The sequence below is a fragment of the Anolis sagrei genome, chromosome 2 (assembly GCF_037176765.1).
Source record: "Anolis sagrei isolate rAnoSag1 chromosome 2, rAnoSag1.mat, whole genome shotgun sequence".
Taxonomy (NCBI): Eukaryota; Metazoa; Chordata; class Lepidosauria; order Squamata; family Dactyloidae; genus Anolis; species Anolis sagrei.
The window spans coordinates 14536093-14563568 of NC_090022.1; the positions used below are offsets into that span (position 1 = coordinate 14536093).

General features: G+C 43.4%; 2 protein-coding genes across 3 annotated transcripts; both read right to left on the reverse strand.

Annotated features, from left to right (window-relative positions):
* Positions 1-3571: 3571 nt before the first annotated feature.
* On the reverse strand, positions 3572-11357 carry LOC132765910 (zinc finger and SCAN domain-containing protein 31-like). Its single transcript, XM_060760201.2, has 4 exons — positions 11226-11357; positions 8657-9541; positions 8101-8227; positions 3572-4555 (listed from the first exon to the last, which is right to left on the reverse strand). The coding sequence occupies exons 2-4, from the start codon at positions 9398-9400 to the stop codon at positions 3711-3713; spliced, it is 1716 nt and encodes a 571-aa protein (XP_060616184.2). The 5' UTR covers positions 9401-9541; positions 11226-11357; the 3' UTR covers positions 3572-3710.
* A 5955-nt stretch (positions 11358-17312) lies between these two features.
* Positions 17313-27475, reverse strand: LOC137096282 (zinc finger and SCAN domain-containing protein 31-like). 2 transcript variants are annotated; one of them, XM_067465332.1, is made up of 4 exons: positions 27128-27475; positions 23849-24818; positions 20968-21076; positions 17313-18188 (listed from the first exon to the last, which is right to left on the reverse strand). In XM_067465332.1, the coding sequence occupies exons 2-4, from the start codon at positions 24596-24598 to the stop codon at positions 17344-17346; spliced, it is 1704 nt and encodes a 567-aa protein (XP_067321433.1). In that variant the 5' UTR covers positions 24599-24818; positions 27128-27475; the 3' UTR covers positions 17313-17343. The 2 variants fall into 2 exon arrangements, with proteins under 2 accessions (XP_067321433.1, XP_067321432.1); XM_067465331.1 differs by having other exon boundaries at positions 27025-27475.
* Between the last annotated feature and the right edge of the window lies 1 nt (position 27476).

Consider the following 27476-nt stretch of genomic DNA (forward strand, 5'->3'; position numbering starts at 1 on the left):
TGTCAATATCTCTCTTGAATTGTGGTGCCCAGAATTGGACACAATATTCCAGGTGTGGTCTAACCAAAGCGGAATAGAGGGGTAGCATTACTTCCTTAGATCTAGACACTATGCTCCTATTGATGCAGGCCAAAATCCCATTGGCTTTTTTTGCCGCCATTTGATGGTGTACCAGCATTCCTTGGCAGAGAAGACCAAAGCATTTGCAAAACTACAGTTCCTATAATCCCATAGTATTGGAACCATAGTATCAAATTGTATTAAACTCTACAATGTAGATCATAGAATAATAGAGTTGGAAGAGAGCACACGGGCCATCTAGTCCAACCCCCTGCCATGCAGGAAAAGCACAATCAAAGTATCCCTGACAGATGGCCATCCAGCCTTTGTTTAAAAGTTTCCAAGGAAGGAGCCTCCACTACATTCCAATGCAGAGAGTTCCACTGTTGAACAGCTCGTATGGTCAAGAAGTTCTTCCTAATGCTCAGGTGGAATCTCCTTTCCTGTAATTTGCACCTAAGTCTCATGATAAGGCTAGTCTTCATTTATTGGAAGGCAAAAGTACTGCAAAAATTAAATACTGCTGGAAGAGCCGCTGAAGAATAGGAATGGACAGAGAATAGTAGAATCATAAGAGTTTGAAGAGACCTCATGGGCCATCCATTAGAAGCAGGAAATTTGCATTCAAAGCACCCCTGACAGATGGCCATCCAGCCTCTGTTTAAAAGCTTCCAAAGAAAGAGCCGCCGCCACACACCGGGGCAGGGAGTTCCACTGTTTTAGGGCTGTATGGCCATGTTCTAGAAGTCATACAGCCCAAAAAACCTACAGCAACCCAGTGATTCTGGCCATGAAAGCCTTCAACAATCATTCCTGTTGTTGTTCATTCGTTCAGTCGTCTCCGACTCTTCGTGACCTCATGGACCAGCCCACGCCAGAGCTCCCTGTCGGCTGTCACCACCCCCAGCTCCTTCAAGGTCAAGCCAGTCACTTCAAGGATGCCATCCATCCATCTTGCTCTTGGTCGGCCCCTCTTCCTCCCTTCTTCCTCTTCCTAGCTTTAAATAATTTACACATATATAGAAGTCATCATTTATTATTACATACCTGATACACTTGCACCCCAAAGAGTGGGAAGAGAGGTATAGAAACTACAAATTCACATCCTAGAAGTGTTCACCCTACTAGAAAAGTAAATGAACTTTCTCTGTGGATATTGCAATGCCACACAGCAGGGATAGCTACACACATTTTGCTGCCTGAGGCAAAGAACAAGATAGCAGTGCCCTCCTTAAAAAGAGTGGTTTTCAAATAAAAAAGAGTGTGTCTACACTGTGGAATGAATGCAGTTTGGCACCACTTAAACTGCCATGGCACAATGTTATAGAAACCTGGGAACTGTAGTTTGGCAAGGCACCAGCAACCTTGGGCAAAGACGTTGTAAAACTACAACTCCCATAGCATTGTGCCACGGCAGTTAAAGAAGGGATCTAACTACATTCATTCTATAGTGTAGACACATCTCCCAGCTTACTGCCATTCCCTTTTCCTTCTCTGCCCTATCTTGTTTAGATTGTAAGATGGAGAGCAAATTAACGATTTGTAAGCTGTTCTGAAAGCTGCTCTCAAAAAACTGGGGAATTCCAGACAGGAAACAATCAGGGCCAGAGAAGGGCGGAATATAAATACTGCAAATAAATAAATAGTAGAGGAGTGTTCTCACTACATCTTCCAGCGGCATTCTGTGGCTAACATCCAGTGGATATTGACCACAGAATCATGCTAGAGGACCTAGAGATCCCTCAAAGTGAAACTTGCAAATTAAGAGGGCCAACTGTATTATCAGCATTTCTACATTCTAGACAACACAGAAGTACCTTCACAGTTTCCGCTAAGGTACTAATAACAAGTCCATGGTTGTTAACTCTCTAGATCAGGGCTTCCACTTGCAACCCCTTTCCGCTCGAGAAATTTTTACGTGACCCTAGGTATATTGCTCTATCAAAAAAGCAATACAAATTAAACACATGCTCTTTCAAAGTCAGCTTTTTGGAAGATTTGCTAAACAAGGTGATTTTCCTTTTTTATGGAGTACAGCTGAAGCATCTTCTGCAGTAAACACTGTAACACTTGTGCAGTAAACATTGTAAACACTGCATGTTATTGCTAAATGGATTCATGAAAACAGAATAGGGTTGGATAGGTTCGTTCGGAAGAGCCTAAAAGTCGGGGAAAAACTTCTGATGTTTGCCTTCCAAAGAGTTTTGAACCATGCAAGAAAAGTGAGAGGGGCAAATCCGAAATGGAACCACTTACCTTTTTTTTCTGAAATATTCCATAATGTTCGGATTTCTTGCAAGGTTATTTTATCCCTTCCTTCTCCACTTTTGACCCCTCTTCTTGTCCCTCTCACTCGGATTGAGCCAGACGAGGGAGAAGAGGGGAAGCGGAGAAGGAATTAACTCCTCCAGTTTTCCCCCCTCTTCTTCTCCTTCGCCCGGCTCAAGCTGAGAGAGAGGGACAAGAAGAGGGACAAAAGCAGAGAAGGAAGGAATTAACTCCTCCGCTTTTCCCTCCTGGCTGGCGGCCTGAGGAACAGCAGGGAAGGCAGGCAGGTGCATGGGCTGGGAGGATCAGCTGCACAAGTGCTTCCAAGTCACAGGAGGGCAAGCGGAGCTGAAGCAACACCCCCGATAAGTGAGGGAACACTGTACTATGATTTCTTTTCTCTACCAATTTAACACAGTTTGTGCCAAACAAAGTTTCTGAAGTAGAACAACTACTTTCAAAGTAAAGACCACCCAATGAAACAAGAAACAACACTTCAAACCATTAACGAAACAATTTGGAAGTCTTGGAAGTTTCGAAAAGTTTTGAAATTTTTTTGTGAAATTTTGAAGTAACTTTAGAATCGAACCACAAGTGCTCCCTACATCTAAAACGAGTTTTGAACCATTTATTTTGGATCAACCAAACCTAGTTCAGAAACCTACTACTGTTGCCAAATTTTTCATGACCTCAACACTGAGCTAAGAGGACCCCATTTGTGTTCAAGACCCATAGTTTAGAAAGCGGTACTCTAGACAACAAGGACAAAGCTTCACAGGGTTGTTGTAGGTTTTTCCGGGTTATATGGCCATGTTCTAGAGGCATTTTCTCCTGACGTTTCTCCTGCATCTATGGCAAGCATCCTCAGATGTAGTGAGGTCTGTTGGAAGTAGGAAAATGGGTTTATATATCTGTGGAATGACCAGGGTGGGACAAAGGACTTTTGTCTGCTGGAGCTAGGTGTGAAGGTTTCAACTGACCACCTTAATTAGAATTTGATGGCTTGGCAGTGCCTGGGGGAATCTTTTGTTGAGAGGTGATTAGATGTGCCTGATTGTTTACTCTCTGTTGTTTTGCTGTTGTAATTTTAGAGTTTTTTTAATGTTGATAGCCAGATTTTGTTCAGACAAGAGTCCTTTGTCCCACCCTGGTCATTCCAGAGATATATAAACCTATTTTCCTACTTCCAACAGACCTCACTACCTCTGAGGATGCTTGCCATATATGCAGGCGAAATGTCAGGAGAAAATGCCTCTAGAACATGGCCATATAACCCAGAAAAACCTACAACAACCCAGTGATTCCGGCCATGAAAGCCTTCGACAATACACAAAGCTTCATAGTTTTTACTAAGATCATAAGTCTGTGGTTGTTGTTTTTTCTTAACATTTCCCCTCCTGGTGGATGATCTGATGTCTGACAAGAAGCGACCTGTCACTGAAAATCTTCCCACAGTCCGAGCATCGGAACGGCTTCTCCCCAGTGTGGATTCTCATGTGTACCCTCAGATTTGAGTTGCCACCAAAGCTCTTCCCACAGTCCGTGCAGGTGTAGGGCTTCTCCCGTGTGTGGGTCCGTTCGTGCACCAGGAGTCCCGAGCTCTGGCTGAAGCTTTTCCCGCAGTCCCGGCATTTGTAGGGTTTCTCCCCTGTGTGGATCCTCTGGTGTCTGATAAGGACCGGCCTCTCTCGGAAGCTCTTCCCGCAATCCGTGCACTTGTAGGGCCGCTCCCCGGTGTGGGTCCGCTTATGGACGATCAAATTCGAATTGTCGCAAAAGCTCTTCCCACAGTCTGAACACTGGTAGGGCTTCTCCCCAGTGTGGATGCGTTTGTGGGTGATCAGGTAAGCTCTTGTGCTGAAACCTTTTCCACATACGGAGCACTTGTAGGGTTTTTCACCCGTGTGGGTTCTCTCGTGAGCTTGAAGGTTGCACTTGAGTTGGAAGTCTTTGCCACAATGAATACATGACTTGTCTCGCTCGCTTCCAGGTTTCTGTGCTTCAGCGATAGGCATCGTTAGCTGGACAACATTCTCCTCAAGCACCACATATCTTCCCTGGGAATTAATAAATTTATCTCCTCCTTGGCAGACCTCTTCTGGACTCATGGATGCTTCTCCTTGTTGAGCCCAAGTAGAAAAATTCTGGCCAGCTCTTCTGGCCAGTATTTGATGCAGCTCTAATCCCTGGGCCTTTTCCCGTTGCTTTTGCTTCTTACAGTCTCCTGCTGGAATAAAGCAACAAAGATAGACATGAAATTCCAGTTCCCAACTAGAAACTAATATAATTAAATTTAATAGAGATAAAATTCTACATTGAGAGCAAGAACATCAAATGCATTGATACAGGACAGGGAATCTGTACTGGTTTATCAGCAGTACATATGAAAAACACATTGAGGTTATTGTTGCTCCAAAACTGAACATCAGCCAGCAGTGTGATGCTGCGGCAAAGAAGGCTGCACAGCTTTATATATATATATCACAGTATATATCATTAACAGAAATAATAATAATAAAATAATAATAATAATAATAATAATAATAATAATCCAGTACAGGTGGTCCCAGTGGTCATCGGCACACTGAGTGCCATGCCAAAAGACCTCAGGTAGTATTTGGAAGCAATAAACATTGACAAAATCACAATCTGTCAACTGCAAAAGGCCACCTTACTTGGATCTGCACGCATCATTTGAAAATACATCACACAGTCCTAGACGCTTGGGAAGTGTTTGGCTTGTGATTTTGTAATACAAAATCCAGCATATAGATCTCCTTTGCTGTGACATACTGTGATTTTGTGTCAGTAAAATAATAATAATAATAATAATAATAATAATAATAATAATAATAATCCAGTACAGGTGGTCCCAGTGGTCATTGGCACACTGGGTGCCATGCCAAAAGACCTCAGCCAGCATTTGGAAGCAATAAACATTGACAAAATCACTATCTATCAACTGCAAAAGGCCACCTTACTTGGATCTGTGTGCATCATTCAAAAATACATCACACAGTCCTAGACGCTTGGGAAGTGTTCGGCTTGTGATTTTGTAATACAAAATCCAGCATATAGATCTCGTTTGCTGTGACATACTGTGGTTTTGTGTCAGTAAAATAATAACAACAACACCAAAAATAACAATAACTTCTTAAACATGGCCATATAGCCCGAAAAAACCCACAAGAACTTAATAACTTCATTCTTATATCCCGCCACCATCTCCCCGAAGGGACTCAGGGTACATTACAGATAGCACATAGTACCTAAAAACAAACATAAAAGTGAACACAATATAAATTACAATAAAACACATGCACACATTAAAACATCAGTTCAAACTCACTCAGTTGCAACCCTCTAACTGTGGTGATAAATTACTGGCACCATGGCCAGGATGTAAACATTGGAATAAAATAGGTGCCAGCTGCAGTAATGGAGAGAGAGGGCATGGGATAAAGTACAGGATGCGCGACTACTATGAAGGACAACTAGGGCCTAATTATTCTCAAAGGCTTGCTTGAAGAGCCTTGTCTTCAGGTCCCTATGAAAGGAGGGCAGTTTGGGGGCTTGTCTAATCTCCCTGGGGAGGGAGATCCAAAGCCAGGGGGCCACCACCAAGGAAGCCCTCTCCCTTGTCCCCACCAACCACACTTGTGATGCTGGTGGAACTGAGAGGAAGGCCTCCCCAGCAGATCTTAATATCCGTGTTGGTTCATTTGGGGGGGGGGGGGGGGCGGGATGTGGTCACAAAGATAGGCGGGACCCAAGCTGTTTAGGGCTTTATAGGAGATAACAGTATTACAGTAATGTAATCTTGATGGAACTAAGGCATGGATCACCATGCTTCTTGAGGTATAGTCGCAGCTGGCGCACAAGCTTTAACTGTGCGAAGGCTCTCTTGGCCACTGCTGACATCTGAGCTTCAAGTGTCAGTACTGAGTCTACGTGGGGTTGCCTTTGAAGACTGCTCGGAAACTTCAACTAGTCCAGCGAGAAGCAGCCAGATTACTCACCGGAGCGGCGTACAGGGAGCATACCGCCCCTCTGTTACGCCAGCTCCACTGGCTGCTGATCCAATTCCGAGCACAATTCAAAGTGCTGGTTTTGACCTACAAAACCCTATACGGTTCCGGCCCAGTGTATTTGTCCGAACGGATCTCCCTCTACATCCCATCTCGAAATTTAAGATCGTGTGGGGAGGCCCTGCTCTCGACCCCGCAACTATCACAAGTGAGGTTGGCGGGGACGAGGAGCAGGGCCTTCTCAGTGGTGGCCCCTCACCTGTGGAAATCTCTCCCCGGGGAGATTAGAACAGCGACTTCCCTTTTGGTGTTCAGAAAAAAATTGAAGACCTGGATATGGGACCAAGCTTTTGGATATTCTGGCAGCTAAGGAAAGAGCTGACGATAAACAAGGGCGAACGGAATGGAATGGATAAACGGACTCTGAACACTGAGCATGAGATTGTTTTGCTATTTTACTATGTATTAATGTTTTTAACTTGTTAATCGTTTAAATTGCTTTTATGTATTGTTTGTTTATTGATTTAGGCATCGACTTGTGCCTTCGTTTGTAAGCCGCCCTGAGTCCCCCCTCAGGGGTGAGAAGGGCGGGGTAAAAGTAATTGAAATAAATAAATAAATAAAATAGGAGGACCCCCAGACTGCGGACCCGTGTTCTCAGGGGGAGTGTAACCCCATTGAACACACGTTGCTACCCTATACCCTGATCAGCCTAATGACAGACCACGAGGACCTCTGTCTTGACTGGATTAAGCTTCAGCTTGTTAGCCTCATCCAGTCCATCACAGCAGCCAGGCACTGGTCCAGGATCCGAGGGACTTCTTCCTGCATATAGATGGCACCAAACTCAAAAACTCTGGATGACCTCTCCAAACGGTTTTATGTAGATGTCAAAATGCATGGGTGATAGAATGGAACATTGCGGGACCCCACTGGTCAAAGGCCAGGGGTCTGAGCAGGTGTCTCCCAGATTCACCAACTGGGTACGACCCTCCAGGAAGGAGTAGAGCCACTGGAGTGCAATGCCCCCAAGGTCCATTCCGGAGAGCCGCCCCAGAAGGATACCATGGTTGATGGTATCGAAAGCCACTGAGATGTCCAGGAGAACCAACAAGGATACACTTCCCCTATGCCAACTAGATTATTTCATTTATTTATTTATTTACGGCATTTATATGCCGCCCTTCTCACCCTCAAGGGGAATCAGAGCGGCTTACAAGATATATTTTCATGCAATATATTATATTATTAGGATAGTACAATATCAGTATTATATATTACAATATTGCACTATACCATTAGAATAGAATCATAGAATCATAGAATCAAAGAGTTGGAAGAGACCTCATGGGCCATCCAGTCCAACCCCCTGCCAAGAAGCAGGAATATTGCATTCAGATCACCCTCGACAGATGGCCATCCAGCCTCTGTTTAAAAGCTTCCAAAGAAGGAGTCTCCACCACACTCTGGGGCAGAGAGTTCCACTGCTGAACGGCTCTCACAGTCAGGAAGTTCTTCCCCATTATATTGTAATATTATTAGTAATATTACATGTAGTTTAAATATATAATTATAGTTATAATATTGTATTATTATTACTAATATTATATTGTATTACATTATAATATTAACAATATTATATGTATATACAATATGCTACGATGGATCAAGATAATTAGTTTCATCCAAGGATGCCTAAAACGTTTAGCTGTATGGCCAAAACTCTATTGTAAGGAATCTTTACCTGATGAGGCTGAATCTTGATCCCCTTCCTGTTTGATCTCCACGACAAGAGGTGTCTTCCAAGCATGCAAGGGACTGCCCTCTGCTTCAGAAAACTCAGCTGCTCCCTTCTTGAGTACGGCCACCTCCTGAATCAGAAGGAAAGGTAATCATTTTAGTGTATTTGACCAGAAGTGTTTTGGATTATGGAGATTAGAACATTTGCATTTTTGGATCTTTGGGATACAAGCCTAAAAAACAAAATTAATTTATTTTTCAAACGCAGAGGAGATTTATTATTTTTTGTTTTTACAGACATTATTGTTTCTTTTATATTAAATTTTAAATGTTTAATTTAAGGGGAGGAAAGGGCAGGGATGGGGCTTGGGGAGAACCTCCTCCCTCCCAGCCCACCCACCCTGCTCCGGCCCGCCATGCGGCCCCCAAGTTAGAAAGTCTGCCCATGCCTGTTACAGTGGGTCCACTGTACTCACAAACAAGAGTCTTCCTTGCAGTGTCTTTCCTTCACATACCAGGCAGTCAAGCTCAAGATTACCCAGAGAAAACCATAAACTCACCTGATTTCTTCTGTTCTCCCTGGGCGGCTGTTTCAGCAAGAAGTCCTCAGCCAGGGCCACTGCTTGAGAGCAGCTTTTTGGTCCTCCTTTGCTAACCCAGTTCTGCATCTCTGGAGGCAGGACAGCCAGGAATTGCTCCAGGATCACCAACTCCACAATCCGCTCCTTGGTGTGCCTCTCCGGCTTCAGCCACCGGTGGCAAAGGTCCCAGAGATGGCTGCAAACCTCTCGGGGACCCTCAACCTCCTGGTAGAGGAACTGACGGAAGCGTCGACGTTGTACATCAGTGCCAATGGCATCTTTCTCTTCCTCGCCATCCTCTTCTTTCTCCAATTTCACTTCCCCTTCCTCTTCCTTGTCTCTGGACAACTGATCATTAGCCAGTGGTTGGACTTCCTTGCTGGGATTAGCCCGAACCCGGATCGGCGCTTCTTGCTTTGTATCTACCAGTACAATCTGAGTTGTGTCCCTTAAGGCCAAAGTGTCTTGGTGAGGATTTTTAGTTTCCGAGTTGGAACTCTCCATTGCTTGCAAAAAGTCCTGCAGTCGGGCTTCCCATGGCTGCTGTGGCTCATTATGCGATTCCTGTTTCATGTGGTTTGGCACATTTCTGTCCCCCAACTCATCCACAATGTGGGGGCCTTTTCCTATCCCCAGTTCAAGGGCTGCTGGATCTCGCTGCTTGGTTTTAACTTCCCAATGGGGTGGACCCAAAGAGAATGCACCTTTTTGCTTTGCAGCCATTACCTCCTGGCAAAAAAAATGTCCAGTCCTGAATTAATATTATCGGTGATTTTTCCAAGGCCAGGGGATGGTTTGGACCTCACCACATGGCACTGTGTTCAGACATGCAAGTGCGTAAGAAGCAAAGGAGATTTATTATTCCTGAAAAGAAAAGGAGGACAGATGTCAACAAAAAGAAAAATAAGAAAAATAACACCTGGAATATTGTCTCCAAATTTGGGCACCACAATTGAAGAGAGATATTGACAAGCTGGAATGTGTCCAGAGGAGGGCGACTAAAATGATCAAGGTTCTGGAGAACAAGCCCTATGAGGAGTGGCTAAAAGAGCTGGGCATGTTTAGCAGTAGGAAAGAAGGCTGAGAGGAGACATGATGAGGGCCATGTATAAATATGTGAGGGGAAGTCATGGAGAGGAGGGAGCAAGCTTGTTTTCTGCTTCCCTGGAGACTAGGACGCAATGGAACAATGGCTTCAAACTACAAGAAAACAGATTCCATCTGAACATTAGGAAGAACTTCCTAATTGTGAGAGCTGTTCAAAAGTGGAACTCTCTGTCCCGAAGTGTGGTGATGGCCATCCAGCCTCTGTTTAAAAGCACCAAAGAGGGAGCCTCCACCACACACTGGGGCAGAGAGTTTCACTGCTGAACGGCTGTCATTTAAATATCAAGGTCTATTTTCCCAAAACTCCACCAGTGTTCACATTTGGCCATACTGAGTGTTCGTGCCAAGTTTGGTCCAGATCCATCATTGTTCGAGTCCACAGTGCCCTCTGGATGAAGGTGAACTACAACTCCCAAACTCAAGGTCAAAGCCCACCAAGCCCTTCCAGTATTTTCTGTTGGTCATGGGAGTGCTGTGTGCTAAGACTGGTTCAATTCCATCATTAGTGGAGTTCAGAATGCTCATTGATTGTAGGTGAACTATAAATCCCAGTACCGACAACTCCCAAATGTAACGATCTATTTTCCCCAAACTCCACCAGTATTTATATTTGGGCATATTGAGTATCCGTGCCAAGTTTGGTCCAGATCAATCATTGTTCGAGTCCACAGCGCCTTCTGGATGTAGGTGAACTGCAACTCCAGAACTCAAGGTCAATGCCCACCAAACCCTTCCATTATTTTCTATTGGACATGGGAGTTCTGTGTGAGACGTTTGACTCAATTCTATCATTGGTGGGGTTCAAGGGACTCTTCGATTGTAGGTGAACTATAAATCCCAGCAATGACAACTCCCAAATGTCAGGGTCTATCTTCCCCTAACTCCACCAGTGTTCATTTTTGGGCATATTGAGTATCCGTGTCAAGTTTGGTCCAGATCAATCATTATTTAAGTCCACGGTGCTATCTGGGTGTAAGGGAACTAGAACTCCAAAAGTCAAGGTCAATGGCCACCAAACCCTTCCAGTATTTTCTGTTGGTCGTGGGAGTGCTGTGTGCCAAGACTGGTGGAGTTCAGAATGCCCTTTGATTGTAGGTGAACTATACATCCCAGCAACTACAACTCTCAAATGACAAAATCAACCCCACCAGTATTCAAATTTAGGCGTATGGGGGATTTGTGCCCAATTTGGTCCAGTGAATGAAAATACATCCTGCATATGTACATCAGGATTCATAACAGTTACAAAATTACAGTTGTGAAGTAGCAACAAAAACAATGTTATGCTTGGGGGTCACCACAACATGAGGAACTGTATTAAGAGGTCACAGCATTGGGAAGGTTGAGAAACCCTGGTGTAGATGCATTGGAAAAGAGGCTTCACTAGTTAGACCTCTGCCTGAGTCCCACAGATACTCATGCAACACACTTTCCTACTCACCAAGAAGCAGAGGGTGGGATAAAGAGAAGCTCAGCATCGCCTGGGAAATTTAAATCCGATTTTCCCATGGAAGGCGGGGCAGGAAGTGAGTTGCATTGACAGCATCCACCAGCCTTGCCTTCCCAAAGTCTCTCTCTCTCCCTCCCTGCTTCTCTAGGAAGGACAAACTCCATGAGCTTAACCCCTTTCTCTAGTTCTGCTGCAGCAAACAGAGCAGAAGGGCCAGGAGGGATTCCAAAGATTTCCTTAGATGACAGGTGGTGCAGCTACACTGCAAGATTAATGCAGTTTGGCACCTCTTTAGATGCTTTGGCTCAATGCAATGTTATCCTGAGAGTCATAGTTATACTCCTAGGATTCCATTGCATTTATAACCATGGCAACTAAAGTGGTGTCAAAATGCATTCATTCTACAGTGTAGACCAGGCATGGCAAACTTGGGCCCTCCGGGTGTTTTGGACTTCAACTCCCACAATTCCTAACAGCCGTAGGCTGTTAGGAATTGTGGGAGTTGAAGTCCAAAACACCTGGAGGGTCCAAGTTTGCCCATGCCTGGTGTAGACGCACCCACAAACTCAATGTTGATAATCACAAATTTTAATCTTGCGCCTTGTTTTGGATCTGTGTAGTTAAAAAAAATTTTTTGCTGAAATGTTTTTTAATATGTCTTTTATAGAATGCACTAGCCTTCCCCTGCCATGTGTTGCTGTGGCCCAGTCTGTTTTGTGTGTATATATATTTATGTATATGTGTATATATATGGTTTTGCGCATGCATTGTAATGTATTTTTTTTACTTTTTTTACTTTTTAAGTCACTTCCGCTGTGGTTTTCAGTGTTTTTATGAGTGATGGTCAATCGTTGGCCTGATATATATACACATGCTAGCCATCCCCTGCCATGTGTTGCTGTGGCCCTGTCTGTGTATATGTTTTTGTGTGTATATATGTGTGTGTATATGTGGTTTTCTGCATGCATTGTAATGTATTTTTTAATTTTTGACTTTTTAAGTCACTTCCGCTGTGGTTTTCAGTGTTTTTATGAGTGATGGTCACTCATTGGCCTGCTCTCTCTCTCTCTCTCTCTCTCTCTCTATATATATATATACACACACACATGCTAGCCATCCCCTGCCATGTGTTGCTGTGGCCCTGTCTGTGTATATGTTTTTGTGTGTATATATGTGTATGCATATATGGTTTTGTGCATGCATTGTAATGTATTTTTTTATTTTTTGGCTTTTTAAGTCACTTCTGCTGTGGTTTTCAGTGTTTTTATGAGTGATGGTCACTCGTTGGCCTGATATATATATATACACATACTAGCCATCCCCTGCCATGCGTTGCTGTGGCCCTGTCTGTGTATATGTTTTTGTGTGTATATATGTGTGTGTATATGTGGTTTTGCGCGTGCATTGTAATGTATTTTTTTATTTTTTTGGCTTTTTAAGTCACTTCCGCTGTCGTTTCAGTGTTTTTATGAGTGATGGTCACTCGGCTTGCTATATATACATAGGCTAGCCACCCCCTGCCATGCGTTGTTGTGGCCCTGTCTGTGTATGTTTTTGTGTGTGTGTATGTAGTTTTGCACATGTAGTTTTGCACATGCATTGTAATGTGGTTTTTTTTTTTTTTGGCTTTTTCAGTCGCTTCGATTTTGGTTGGTAGATCTTATAATTGCTGGTGATTTACCCACTGTGCTAAAGCCCAGCCATGAAAGTAAACTTTGATTCTACCACACTGATTTATTGCTTGGAATTGATTTTTTATTGTTTATTATTAATTGCTTTTAGTCATTTATGAACATTAAAAGCAATTAAAGGTACACCCATTTTTCTAAAAAAGCACTAGGCTTGGGTAACCACGGAAAAATTTGGTTCTAAACTCATTTTGTTTTTAAGGGGCCCTTGCGTTTTGTTTTTTTTAATAATTCTGAAATTTTCCTTTTAAAAATTTCAAAATATACGAAATTTTGTATAATAACGAATTGATTCATTAATGGCGGACGCGATTGCGCAATATGCTAAAAAAACCTCCAAATGGGACAGGGGGAACTTCTGAAGCTTCCCTCTCCCTCTGTTGTTGACTGTTGGTGTGATAAAACAAACAACAACTATAAAACTTGCACCAGACATGCGAAAATAATTACAAAATAATTACAAAATAATTACAAAATAAATTGAAAAAATTGTTTTGAATCTAATTTACTCCTCACACTATTCCTGCATGGCTCAATATTGGATTGTAAGCTAATTTAAATAAGAATTAATAACGAATTACGAAATCAACGAACGAAACCGCCCAAGCCTAAAAAGCACACAAAGACAACACAGCACATTGTAGATTGGAAGTAGGGATGTAACTATAGAAGTGGGGAAGGAAATGAGGAAATGTTCCATAAACCAGAATTCATCCCCGCAAATGAAGTTTTCCTTCAGCTTCTACATTGCAGAAAATGAAACACAGAAGATGGTTCACACCAAGAACTACTTTTATTTGCTATGTTCACACTTCCTTTTCAGCAGTTATACATATTACATCTTTACAATCGGCCCTCTACGTTTTTGGGTTTCATATTTGCTGATTTGATTATTCACAGATTTGGCTAATATGTTCTCTGTATGAACCTTTAGGTCCTCCAGTGTAACTCTACAAGTCAATGCCTTTGATAGAATTGAGCTGGAGGATCTAGAAAATCCTATTTTCAAGCTCGTGTGATGGCATGGCTAACACGCTTTGGACCACCAACCCATATTACAGTAGATAATTCAGTTTACGTATTGACTAGGGAATCCACAGGAAGTTGTCTTAGATTAACAGACTATTTTCCTAGACCAAACTGTTATCTGTTTTACAGGCAGTAACCTGCTAGGATCACAACCTTTTCAATCAACTGCTGTCTCATCCCTCAAACTGGAGACAGCAGGAACCGAACTTTGTGACTTTGTGAATGAAAAGTTTGTGCTGTATCACTGAACTATGTTCTATCATCCAAGCTATGACTTCATGGATATGTAAAAGAAAGAGACAACACCAAAGAAAGTATCAAACATATTGTTAAGTCCATTGTAATCCCTCTGTCATGATGAAATATATGGTTTGAATGGAATTGTATGAAAAGTGTATGAGTGAGAGCTAATAATTTTGGAGACACCATTTTGAAGCCAAGGTTTGCAATGACTAAACCATTTACTCCCTGCTTGCTTGGATTGTAATTAAAACCTGCTAATGAGAACTGAAGTGGTTGACCTGCCTAATAAACTGTGATAAGAACTGTTACGAATCATAGAATAGAATCAGAGTTGGAAGAGACCTCATGGGCCATCCAGTCCAACCCCATTCTGCCAAGAAGCAGGAATATTGCATTTAAATCACCCCTGACAGATGGCCATCCAGCCTCTGTTTAAAAGCTTCCAAAGAAGGAGCTTCCACCACACTCCGGGGCAGAGAGTTCCACTGCTGAACGGCTCTCACAGTCAGGAAGTTCTTCCTCATGTTCAGGTGGAATCTCCTTTCTTGTAGTTTGAAGCCATTGTTCCGCGTCCTAGTCTCCAGGGAAGCAGAAAACAAGCTTGCTCCCTCCTCCCTGTGGCTTCCTCTCACATATTTATACATGGCTATCATATCTCCTCTCAGCCGTCTCTGCTTCAGACTAAACGTGCCCAGCTCCTTAAGCTGCTCCTCATAGGGCTTGTTCTCCAGACCTTTTATCATTTTAGTCGCTCTCCTCTGGACACATTCCAGCTTGTCAATATCTCTCTTGAATTGTGGTGCCCAGAATTGGACACAATATTCCAGGTGTGGTCTAACCAAAGTTACTTCCCTAGATCTAGACACTATGCTCCTATTGATGCAGGCCAATTGTTGGCTCATGTTTAACTTGTAGTCCACAAGGACTCCAAGATCTTTTTCACACATACTGCTCTCAAGCCAGGCGTCCCCCACTCTGTATCTTTGCATTAAATGATTAACTGTTGAACTTCTGGGGAAAAATGTGTTTACATTAATCAAAGATAATGATTCTTTAAGTTAAGGAAATGTTTACAGAGTTCCTTACATCTCAAAGGAAGCAAACAAGGCTCCTTGAGAAGAAAAACCGATTACGCAGAGTCAACATCTGTCAAGGGAACTGGTGGAATCAGGATGTTTCAGGCCGGAAAAACATCATTCATTTAAAACTTTGGGACAACATCAGCAAAAGATTGCTATTTAAGAGACCTTATTACAATCCAAAAAAGTGTGACAGACAACCAGGACTGTAGCCAGAAAAAATTTTTGGGAGGGGTTGAAATTTTCGGGGGGGGGGGGTTGAAAATTTTGTGGGGGGGGGGGCCTTGAAACCTGCCTCCTAGCTCACGCTGAAGCAAAGAGCACAGCAGTGGGCAGAGCAGAATTCAATAGCCTGCAGCTCTGCCCCTGTCAACCACCTCCACCAAGTCTGGCCTCCTTAATGAGAGCATTCAACAACCCCCCCCCCCACCCCCAACTTGGTTGCTTCACTACATCAGCTATTGCTGTAAGTAATGACAGTGTGAATAAATTGTCAATATTTGCTTGAGATAGTGCTTGCAGTTCTGGAGGGACTCTTGATTTTTTTGCATCTCATAGACTTAGCATGGGAATTTGGTTAACCAGTTAAAATTCATGAGTAAACCAGGTTTTTTTAAAAATCTGAAACATTTCGGGGGGGGGGTTGAACCCCTAAAACCACCCCCTCGCTACAGGCCTGCAGACAACGACGATGTTCACCCGCCATGCTCTATGGAGAGATGGTGTATGGGGAGTCTCAGATCTGCAATGGAAAGCAGGATTATGGACACTTGCCTGCCTTCTTTTCTCAAGGGAAGAAAAAAGAGTGCGATTTTGGAAGTATTGTCGTGATACGTTTGCGGGGAGTCAGTTTCTGATCCTTGGCATTGTTCTTAGGGAAAGAGGATGCATTTTTGGCATTATAGAGTTTTGAAACTATGCATTGGCAGGCTGCAAGAGAAAGCAGGGTCTGGCCTAAGCAGGTGCTTCTCCAGGATGGAGAAAGGACATGGTAATATCTGGATGCATGAGGATGAATTAATGTTTATATGTCATATGAATGCTGAATAAAAATGTAATTCCCCATTTGTTTCTTTGTTAGCCAATGTAACTGTAGGTTGTTTGTGAATTCAATGTAATTACATAGAATCTGTATGTCTGTACATGTAAAAGTTCTGTAAAAATTCTGATACTTTTTCTCTTACTGGAAAATTGCAATAAAAAGAAACTATGCTATAAAATTATTGAAAAGAGAGGAGATAACAGCTCTGTTCTTTTCTTCCAGCGATGTCCGGTGAACAGTGAAGACGTGTCTGTAACTATTTGGGGGGGGGGGGGGGGGTGTCACATGGCTGTCGTCTTCATGCTGTAAAGGTTTTGTTTTTTGTAGTTATTTTCTAGAAAGTAACAATAAAGTGCCACTCCAAGGCTTTGGAGTTGAATGAAGGCTGCACACTTCATTTGTTCTGTGCTTCTTAGCAGTCTCTCTGAGGCCAAATAATCGACAATCCATTGCTGGATATGTAAAAGAATGAGACAACACCAAGAAATTATGGAAGCAGATTGCAAAGCTCTATTATGATCCATCTGTTTCTAAACTCCCATTGTTCACGTGGATTCTCTGGTGCTTGAAGTTTGAAATGTTAAGAAAAATCAACAAAGAATTACTCCATAAGTAAGAAGCCAGACCTTGAAACTGCTAGGCCATTAAATGCTAATCAAGGTGGCCAGTTGAAACTTTCACACCTACCTCCAAGAGACAAGAGTTCTTTCTCCCACCCTGGACATTACTCCACAGATATATAAACCCCACTTGCCTAGTTTCTGACAGACCTCACAATCTCTGAGGATGCCTGCCATAGATGTGGGAGAAATGTCAGGAGAGAATGCTTCTGCAACATGGCCCACACAGCCCAGAAAACCCACATCAACCATTTTGCAACTCATATGATTTCTCATCCATCTGGACTTGTTGGAGCTTTGTACCACTGAGCTTTTCTCACCATCTAGTCAATGGCTTGCTGCTGAATATGTAAAAGAATGAGACAATGCCAGGAAAGTATCAAAACAAATCATAACGTTCTATTATTCCTATAGAATTTCATCACTCATGTGGAGTCTCTGGTGTTTGGCGAAGTTTGAAATGTAATGGAAAATCCTTCCACAGTCCTGGCACTCGTACGGTTTCTCTCCCGCATGGACTCGCTGGTGCTTGTTGAGGCTCTGCTTGCTGCAGAACCTCCTCCGGCACTCGGGACACTCGTACGGCTTCTCCCCGGTATGGCTCCGATGGTGGGAAACCAGGTGGGCCTTGCTGATGAAGGCTTTCCCACACTGGAGGCAGGCATAGGGCCTCTCCCCAGAGTGAATCCTCAGGTGCTTGACAAACTCCTCTTTCCACCGGTATGTCTTCTCACAGACAGGGCAAGTGTAGGGCTTCTCTCCTGTGTGGATCCTATGATGGTTGACCAGCTTCCCTCTCTCCCGGAAGCTCTTCCCGCATTCAGGGCACTTGTGGGGCTTCTGGCCAGTGTGGATCCGCTCGTGCCGGGTCAGCTTGTCCCTGCGGCGGAAGCTCTTCCCACATTCCGGGCACACATGGGGCCTTTCATTGGTGTGACTCTTCTGGTGCCGGATCAACGTCGATTTGTGCTGGAAAGTCCGTCCGCACTCAGGGCACAAGTGCTTGATCCCTCTCCCAGGGAACATCCTGACTGGGACAGGCCCACTGGTTTCTTCCACACAGAGAGTGGGTTCTGCCCATATCATGACCGGTGGCTGTTCGTGGAGCTTCTTCAGTCTGCAACCTTCTTCAATGATCTTGTGCCTCAGAAGGGGGGAATGGGATTCTGATGGGAACAGCCCACATAGTTCATCAGCCTCTGAAGATGGCCTCTGCTCATCCTCTTCCTCCTTCTCATACACCTGGCAGCCACCTGAAGGAAAAGATACACAACATATGAAGAAAGAGAGAAGTAGAAAACTGATGTGGGACAAATGAGGAGAAAACATCTCTATAGATCCTGAGGAAACATCCAGAGCCTGAATCCCACCAATGATTGATCTGGACCAAAATTAGTACACATATCCATCACGACCAAGTTAAAATACTGGTGGGATTTGGGGAGAGAGACAGATGTTGAAGAAAGTTGTAGTTTACCAACACTTGGATACCTATGTGAATCCTATCAATGATGGATCTCAACAAACCTGGTACACAAACATCACTCCAGAGCAGGGAGAGTAGAGGAGAAATCCAGAACCTGGTAAATCTGCCTATGTTTAGGAATTACGAGGGTTGAATGAAAAGTAATGCCTCCACTTTCGTTACTTGGGTTTGGATGGGAATATTTTAATAAACGCAGAAATAATCCTTAGAATGTGCTCTTTAACTACCACTATTTACTTTTCCACATAATCACCAGATAATTGGATACATTTCTGCCGACAATGAACAAGTTTTCTGAAGCCATGACGGAAGAAGTCAACACTCTGTTTCCGCAACCAGCATCTCACAGTTCTCTCAACGTCTTCATCAGAAGCTTAATGAGCATAATTAGGAGACGTAAATTATTATGTTTTTATTACTCTTGTTATCGTTTTATGTAATGTTTAATGTTTTAAATGTTTTATGATGTTCTTGGGCATCGAATTGTTGCCTCTGTAAACCGCCTTGAGTTTCCCAAAAGGCTGAGAAGGGCGATATACAAATACAATGAATAAATAAAAAAATAATGATGTCCCCGCATATCTACTTTCATTATCAGGAATAGATGGTGTAAAGAAGCGTTAATCCCACCGCTTTTCAACCAAAATGTAAAGAAGCAGCGCTAATCTCACTAGATGCCACCAAAATTATGTGAGGAACCTTCTTTTAGATATCAATTAAGCTGCCACCAATATGTTTAGAGACGCTGGTTTAGGTCTCTGTTTATCTTTAGTTGTGTTGTGAGGTGACTTTGGTAGTGTGGAATTCACCAAGCATGAAAGCAATCGAGGAGGCAGGTTTGAAATATAAAGAGAACAAGTTTTATTGTTAACAGAACGTAATTGTTGCAGTTTTGAGAGTTTGAACTTGACACAAGGCTTGATGTTACAAAATGGCTGGTTTGAGATACATGCTTCTGATGATACAATTCTACAAACTTCTTCCTTAGTGAAGTGCTTATACTACTTCAGAGTTCCCTATTATGAATATCCACACGGTTTGCCCTATACTCGGAACAAACCACTGATCACCAGTCTTTCCTTACTGGCAATCCTGAAAACCCCCTCTGTTAGATTCTTTTAACCTAAGCAATCTAACAAGGTAACACCTTCAGCTCTCTTGCTGAAGAAATATTCACAAATTCTAGGAACTACTGAATTCTCACAGCTTCACAACAGAGCCCTAACTGGCTATCCTCTTCCCCGGGTCTCTTCCACCGGACTGGAGCTTAACTGCCACTTTCAAACCTTTTCCTCCTTAAGCTCCGCCCACCTCCTCTGAGGCTTTGTCTTGTCACCATGGCAACCTATCCCTCACAGCTAGGCCATGGCAATAAATGTAATACATAAATACAGATTCAACACAGTACATTTAACACTCTATAATAAACATTATAAATAACACTTTATAATGAACACATCTCTACAGATGGAAGTCAGACAGTGCTAAATCTGGACTGTATGGAGGATGTTGTACGGTGGTGAGATCCAGTCTCTGAAGTTTCAAGTCTGTGCGTTTTCATTTCAGGCGTCAGCATCCTGGGTACCCATTGTGCACAGATCTTCTGATAGCCAAGCAAAGCAATAATGTGACCTACACATTCTTGTGAAATGCCGATTATGCTTGAAATTTCTCTCTGAGTGATACGACAATCGTCCTAAATCAATTTGTCAACCTTTTGCTTGTGAAACTCAGTGGTTGCTATCACAAGACGTCCAACCTCAACACCTTTAAACTTTCTCGCCCAACGACGCACAGTACTCACATCAACATAATCACCATAAACACCTTGCATTCTCTGATGAATCTCCTTTGGGGTGACACCTTCTGCTGTCAAGAATTCAATGACTGCACGTTGCTTAAGTCGCATTGACCGACCGTCTGCGCAGGGTTCCATACCTCACACTTTAACAACACAACCATTCAATGCAAAGGCTTCCCACCAAAATGGAACTGTAGAGGAGAGTCTACTGAACAAGCCAGTACCTGCTGCATACCAGTACTGCCATCTGTTGAGGAGCTACGAAGGTGGAGGCATTACTTTTCATTCAATCCTTGTACATTATTTCTATACTTTGTCTATATAACACACAGAAAGTCAAGTATTTAGAATGTGCACAATGAGGCAACATCTTAACATCTCAGGGATATTACTATTAATATTATAGTGGGCTTTGCCCTCTCTCAGGACTCCTTGGGCTCTTGAATATCTGGACTTCCTCTATTTCTCCATCCTTCTGGCTGACAGAATTTTTGGCCCCAGCTGATTCTTGAGCACGGTTTCTCAACCTGGGGGTCGGGACCTTGGGGGGGGGGTGTTGTGAGGTGGGTTTCAGAGGGGTTGCCAGAGACCATCAGAAAACACATATTTCTGATGGTCTTAGGAACTCGGCATCAAGAAGATTGAGAATGAAACCTACTGGGCTCAACAGGACTTACTTCTGAGTAAACATGGAGTCATCAGTCATTCTGACATAATATCCCTGGACACAATGATCCAAAGTTACCTTTCCTCTCTTGCTTGATCTCCTTGAGGAGGGGTCTCTGCCCAGTGTCTGATGGAACCTGGTCCCCAACAGGTGAATCCACTGTCACCTCCACAAAGGGCTCCAGATCCTGCAACAGAAGCAAAAGTGTTACCTCTTTGCTGGGACAGAACCAGCGCATCAAAGGCTGGGTTTATGCAGCAGCTGGAAAAGTTTCCATTTTGAGAAGCACATTGGTCAATACTGTAATTAAGGTCATGGCTTCTTCAGTTCTGGCTTGTCATTGTGCCCAAACTGACCTCCACAAACTAGCCATGATCTATTAGCATTGAATGGACTTGTAGCTTCAAACCCTGGCTACTTCCTGCTTGGGGGAATCCTTTGTTGGGAGATGTTAGCTTGCCCTGATTGATTCTTGTCTGGAATTTCCCCTTTTTAAAATGATGCTCTTTATTTACTGTCCTGATTTTACAAAGAATACCCAAGGCAGCAACCACTCAGGCTTTGAAGCTACAAGGCCATTCAATGCTAATCAAGGTGGTCAATTGCAACATTCACACTTTCCTCAAGTAGACAAGAGTTCTTTCTCCCACCTTGAACATCATTCCACAGATATATAGACCCCACTTGCCTAGTTTCCAACAGATCCTTCAACCTCTGAGGATGCCTGCCATAGATGTGGGTGAAACATCAGGAGAGAATGCTTCCAGAACATAACCTTACAGCCCAGAAAACTCACAGCAACACAGTGACTCTGTCCATGAAAGCCTTAGATAAGTCACATTATTTTTTTTGCTATTTGTGTGAACATGAAGTTGGCTTTTGTTTATATTTTGCTTTCCTTTTGCTTCAAGGGTACTATTCTGTGCACCGTGTACTTGTAACTTTTTGTCATGGCCTTGGGCTTATACAATAAACTATTTGATTGGACATGTATATTTTCTGAATTCCATGCATCTCAGACTTAAGTCCATGAAAGCTTAGGAAATTAATTATTTCCTTCAGCCTCAAAGACACTACAAGATCTCTTTTCATAACTATGGGTGCATATACTCTGTAGAATTACAATGTTCCCTCAATACTTTGTGGTTCGCTTTATGCGGACTCACTGCTTCACTGTTTTTTTTAATAAACATTAATATAAAATATTTATGTTACAACGGGAAGAACAAGGGCTAGACTGCGCATGCATGCTTCTTATACATAGAATCATAGAATCAAAGAGTTGGAAGAGACCTCATGGGCCATCCAGTCCAACCCCCTGCCAAGAAGCAGGAATATTGCATTCAAATCACCCCTGACAGATGGCTATCCAGCCTCTGCTTAAAAGCTTCCAAAGAAGGAGCCTCCACCACACTCCGGGGCAGAGAGTTCCACTGCTGAACGGCTCTCACAGTCAGGAAGTTCTTCCTCATGTTCAGATGGAATCTCCTCTCTTGTAGTTTGAAGCCATTGTTCCGCGTCCTAGTCTCCAAGGAAGCAGAAAACAAGCTTGCTCCCTCCTCCCTGTGGCTTCCTCTCACATATTTATACATGGCTATCATATCTCCTCTCAGCCTTCTCTTCTTCAGGCTAAACATGCCCAGTTCCCTAAGCCGCTCCTCATAGGGCTTGTTCTCCAGACCCTTGATCATTTTAGTCGCCCTCCTCTGGACACATTCCAGCTTGTCAATATCTCTCTTGAATTGTGGTGCCCAGAATTGGACACATATGCTTATACAGAGTTATCTTGCTACTTTGCAGTTCGCTTATTGCGGACTCGTGGATTTAAAAAAATATTAATTTAAAATATATATCATGGTATTTTAAGGCTTTTTTGTGGGGTTTTGCCGCTGCCACTCTCCAAGGCGCTTTCCCTCCTCAGTCCTCCCTCCCTCCAGCCTTGAAGGGCCTTTCCTTCCTTTCCTTCACTCTATTTTAAGTTTATAAAGACTTAAAATAGTGTATAACTACTAAAATAATGTAAAAATATTAAAATAAATAGAGCATCCCTATATTGTGGTTTTTCACTTATTGCGGGAGGTCCTGGAACGTAAGCCCAGCAATAAGTGAGGGAACACTGTACAATGTATACATATCACAATTAATATGGCGTCCCTACTTTGCGGATTTTCACTTATCGTGGGTGTTCCTGGAAAATAACCCCCGCGATAAGTGAGGGAACACTGTAATGCCATTTGACACAATTTTAACTGCCTTGGCTCAATGCTATGGAATCATGAGGCACCTGAACTCTTTGCCAGAAAATAATAATAATAATAATAATAATAATAATAATAATAATAATCTTTGTTTCTACCCCACCACCATCTCCCCAAGGGACTTGGTGCGGCTTACATGAGGCCGAGCCCACAATACAACAATAAACAATAACAACAATAATACAAAACAATAAATAACTCATAAGCAAAAATAAGCAATAAACATTAACAATAACACGACGAGTTTAAAAACCTATGGCTGAGCCAAATGTAATAATTAATTTTTTTAAAAAAATAATCCTGGGCATGACAAGGTGACATGGAACTGAGGTAGACGTTTTTGGAGAGGGATGAGTGTGCAGACAATCTTAGATCACTAATAAAGAGCGTTTGGGGACATATTACTGGGAGTTCCTTTATTCTGGGAAGGCACACTGAAACAACCACGTTTTTAGGCTCCTCCTAAAGACTGCCGGAGTTGGGGCTTTTCTAATGTCCTTGGGGAGTGAGTTCCAGTCGAGGGGCCACCAAAGACCTTATAAAACTACATCTCCCATGATTCCATACCATTCAGCTATTGCAGTTAAAATGGTGTCAAAGTACATTAATTCTTACGGTATCAGTGCACTCTGTGTCTTTGGATTCTTCCTCTAACAGTTTCCCTTTCGGACCCCAAAACCTTCCTGCTTGGATCTAGCTACCTGTTCCCGTTCTTGCTCCCATTGTTTGGCCTCTCGCTGTCTCCTTAGGAAATCCTCTGCCAGCAGGATCACGTGGGCACAGTTCTCGGGGTCTTGGGCCCGGACCCAGCTTTGCACTTCCTCAGGAAGGATAGTCAGGAATTGCTCCAGGATCACCAATTCCAGGATCTCCTCCTTGCTGCGTCGCTCCGGCTTCAGCCACCGACAGCATAGGTCCCGAAGTTGGACGTAGACTTCGCGTAACCCTCCAACTTTGGGGCAAGAGAAATGCCGGAATTGCTGCCGTTGCACCTCTGCTCCTTGTGGAAAAGGAGCATCATTCCCTTTTGGGGGGTCTTTCCTCATTCTGGACCCTCCAGCCATCCACTCTTTTTCCCCACCAAGGATCGGTGCTTGCTGGATCCTACATTCCCTGGTCAGCCATTTGCAAGCCTTAGCCATGTCCTCAAAAGATGCTGGGATAACGCTGGTGTCGGACTCTGTGAGTGGCAGGTTCCCGCATCCCGAATGAGGGGATTCTGTCACCTTTAGGACTACATGTTTCTCTTGGACTTCCCAATCCACTTTTTCTGGTCGCTGCTCAAATTCTGGTGCCCATCCCAATGTCTCGCCAATGCACACTGCTTGGATCTCCGTGTCAGTGTCCATAAGGTCCTGTGACTCCGTTTTGATCCCCTGCTGCTCGTCAAGCACAACCCGGAAGCGGAGGCTCAGTGGAGCTGGCAATGCTGCAACTTCCTTGGTGGCCATTTCACTTTGGACTGGCCACGACTGTGGATTTCAATGGCAGTGGCTCACAACCTTGAAAGAAACAGTCTGGCTCTCAGGGTGGCTGTGTTTGGATCAGGACACACTGGCATTCTCTTAGGAACAAAACCAAGGAGACTGGGTTTTTCCTTTTTCTTTTGGGCAAAGTGATCTTCTTAGAGCACAACGGTGAGCATTCTAGGCTGGCAATTAGGACTTCTGGCTGAAAGAAAAAGTGGAAGGAAAGGGAAACTTTAAAGCAGTGGTCGATTCCTAGAATTAAATTATATTAAAAGTCAGTACATGAAGACTCCAAATCCACGGTAGTCCATGCTCTGGTTACATCCCGAATAGACTACTGCCACGAGCTCTACGTGGGGTTGCCTTTGAAGACTGTCCTGAAGCTTCAAATGGTCCAACGGGCGGCAGCCAGGTTGTTAACAGGAGCGGTGCTCAGGGAGCATACAACTCCTCTGTTGCGTTAGCTCCACTGGCTGCCAGTCTGCTACCGGGCACAATTCAAAGTTCTGGCTTTAGCCTATAAAACCCTAAACTGTTCTGGCCCAATCTACCTGTCCGAACGCATCTCCTCTTATGAACCTGCTAGGACATTAAGATCATCTGCGGAGGCCCTGCTCTCGATCCCGCCTTTATCACAAGTATGGTTAGTGGGAACGAGAGGCAAGGCCTTCTCGGTGGTGGCCCCTTGGCTGTAGAACACCCTCACTAAGGATATTAGATCAGCTCCCCTCCTCTTAACATTTCGGGGGAAAGTTAAAACATGGTTGATTGAGCAAGTGTTTACAAATGCAGGTTAACTGACGTAGGAAACCGAATGACTAGACGATGGAATTGGATAATGTTTTTTTAACAAGGAGATGCTAATAATGTTGGTTTTTATTGCTTCTGTTGTGGTTTTTATATTGTTTTTAATGTTTTAATTTGTATTATGATATTATGTGAACTGATTTGTTGTAAACCGGCTTGAGTCGCCGACAGGCTGAGAAAAGGTATACAAGTACAGTAAATAAATAAATAAATAAAACCTGATATTTGAAGTTAAGCAAGCTCAGTCCTTTTTAGTAGTTGCACAAAACCATATGTAGTTACACAAAACCATATGTGATTTTAATTGTTGTTTTAATGTTATGTTTTAATCTGTTGGTTTTAATGTTTTTGTTTATTCATTGATGTATGTATACATGCGGCATTGAATTGTTGCCTTTGTGAGGCTGCCTTGAGTCCCCTTTGGGGTTGAGAAAGGTAGGATACAAGTATGGTAAATAATAATAATAATAATAATAATAATAATAATAATAACTGCCGTTTGATGAGGCACCAGAACTATTTGGCAGAAAAAGATTATCTGTAATGTCAAAGACTTTCATGGCTGGAATCACTGGGTTGTTGTAGGTTTTCCAGGCTATACGGCCATGTTCTAGAAGCATTCTTTCCTAACATTTGGCCTGCATCTGTGGCAGGAATCCTCAGAGGTTGTGAGGTTACAGATGCAGGTGAAACCTCAGGAGAGAATGCTTCTAGAAGATGGCCATACAGCCCGAAAAACCTACAACCCAGTGATTCTGGCCATGAAAGCCTTCAATTACAGATAACGTATTGTTGAAGGCTTTCATGGCCGGAATCACTGGGCTGTTGTAGGTTTTTTCAGGCTATATGGCCATGTTCTAGACGTTTCGCCTGCATCTGTGGCAGGCATCCTCAGAGGTTGTGAGGTCACAGATGCAGGCAAAATGTCAGGAGAGAATGCTTATAGAACATGGCAAGACAGCCCGAAAAACCTATAACCCAGTGATTCTGGCCACAAAAGCCTTTGATATTACAGATAATGTATTGTCAAAGGCTTTCATGGCTGGAATCACTGGGTTGTTGTAGGTTTTTTTGGGCTATATGGCCATGTTCTAGAACAGTGGTTCTCAACCTGTGGGTCCCCAGGTGTTTTGGCCTACAACTCCCAGAAATCCCAGCCAGTTTACCAGCTGTTAGGATCTCTGGGAGTTGAAGGCCAAAGCATCTGGGGACCCACAGGTTGAGAACCACTGTTCTAGAGGCATTCTCTCCTGATGTTTCGCCTACATCTATGGCAAGCATCCTCAGAGGTTGTGAGGTCACAATCGCTGAGGATGCTTGCCATAGATGCAGGCGAAACGTTAGGAGGGAATGCCTCTAGAACATGGCCATATAGCCCGAAAAAACCAACAGCAGCCCATTACAGATAACCTTTTTCTGCCAAATAGTTCTGGTGCCTCACCAAACTACAGATCCCTGGCATTGAGCCAAGGTAGCTAAAAGTGGTGTGAAAATGCACCAAGTGCACACTTCCATGGCACAGCCTTGGACCTCCCCCCAATGTTTCCCCCCTTTCACGCCCCAAATCCCTTGTTCCCAGAGCATCCCATCTCCCCACTCACCCTCCATGTGTATCCTTCCTGCTCTTTGCAATTTTCCCCTTTGCAATCCTCCAATTTTCTCTCTCAGTCTAGCAAAACACAGCAAGGAATTCTTCATCCAGACCTTGAAGGGGTGGAAAAGGAAGGTTTCCCCTTTCCTGGCCTCTCTAGGAAGGAAAAACAAAATGGGTTGCTTTGATTTTAACCCTTCGAGACATAGAAGGAAATGCCTGGTTCACTATTTCCCTTTGTAATATATATCTGAGATGCATCTGGGGGGGAAAAGGAGGCTGTTAGGAATGGTGGGAGTTGGAGTCCAAAACACCTGGAGGGCCCAAGTTGGCCCATGCCTGATATAGCTGCAATCCCAGCCAGATGCAGGAATGAGCCTACTAAGATACATGCAACTGTATCTCCCTGACTCTTGATCTAATGCAATTGTATCTCCCCTGATTGACTCTTGATCTAAGAAG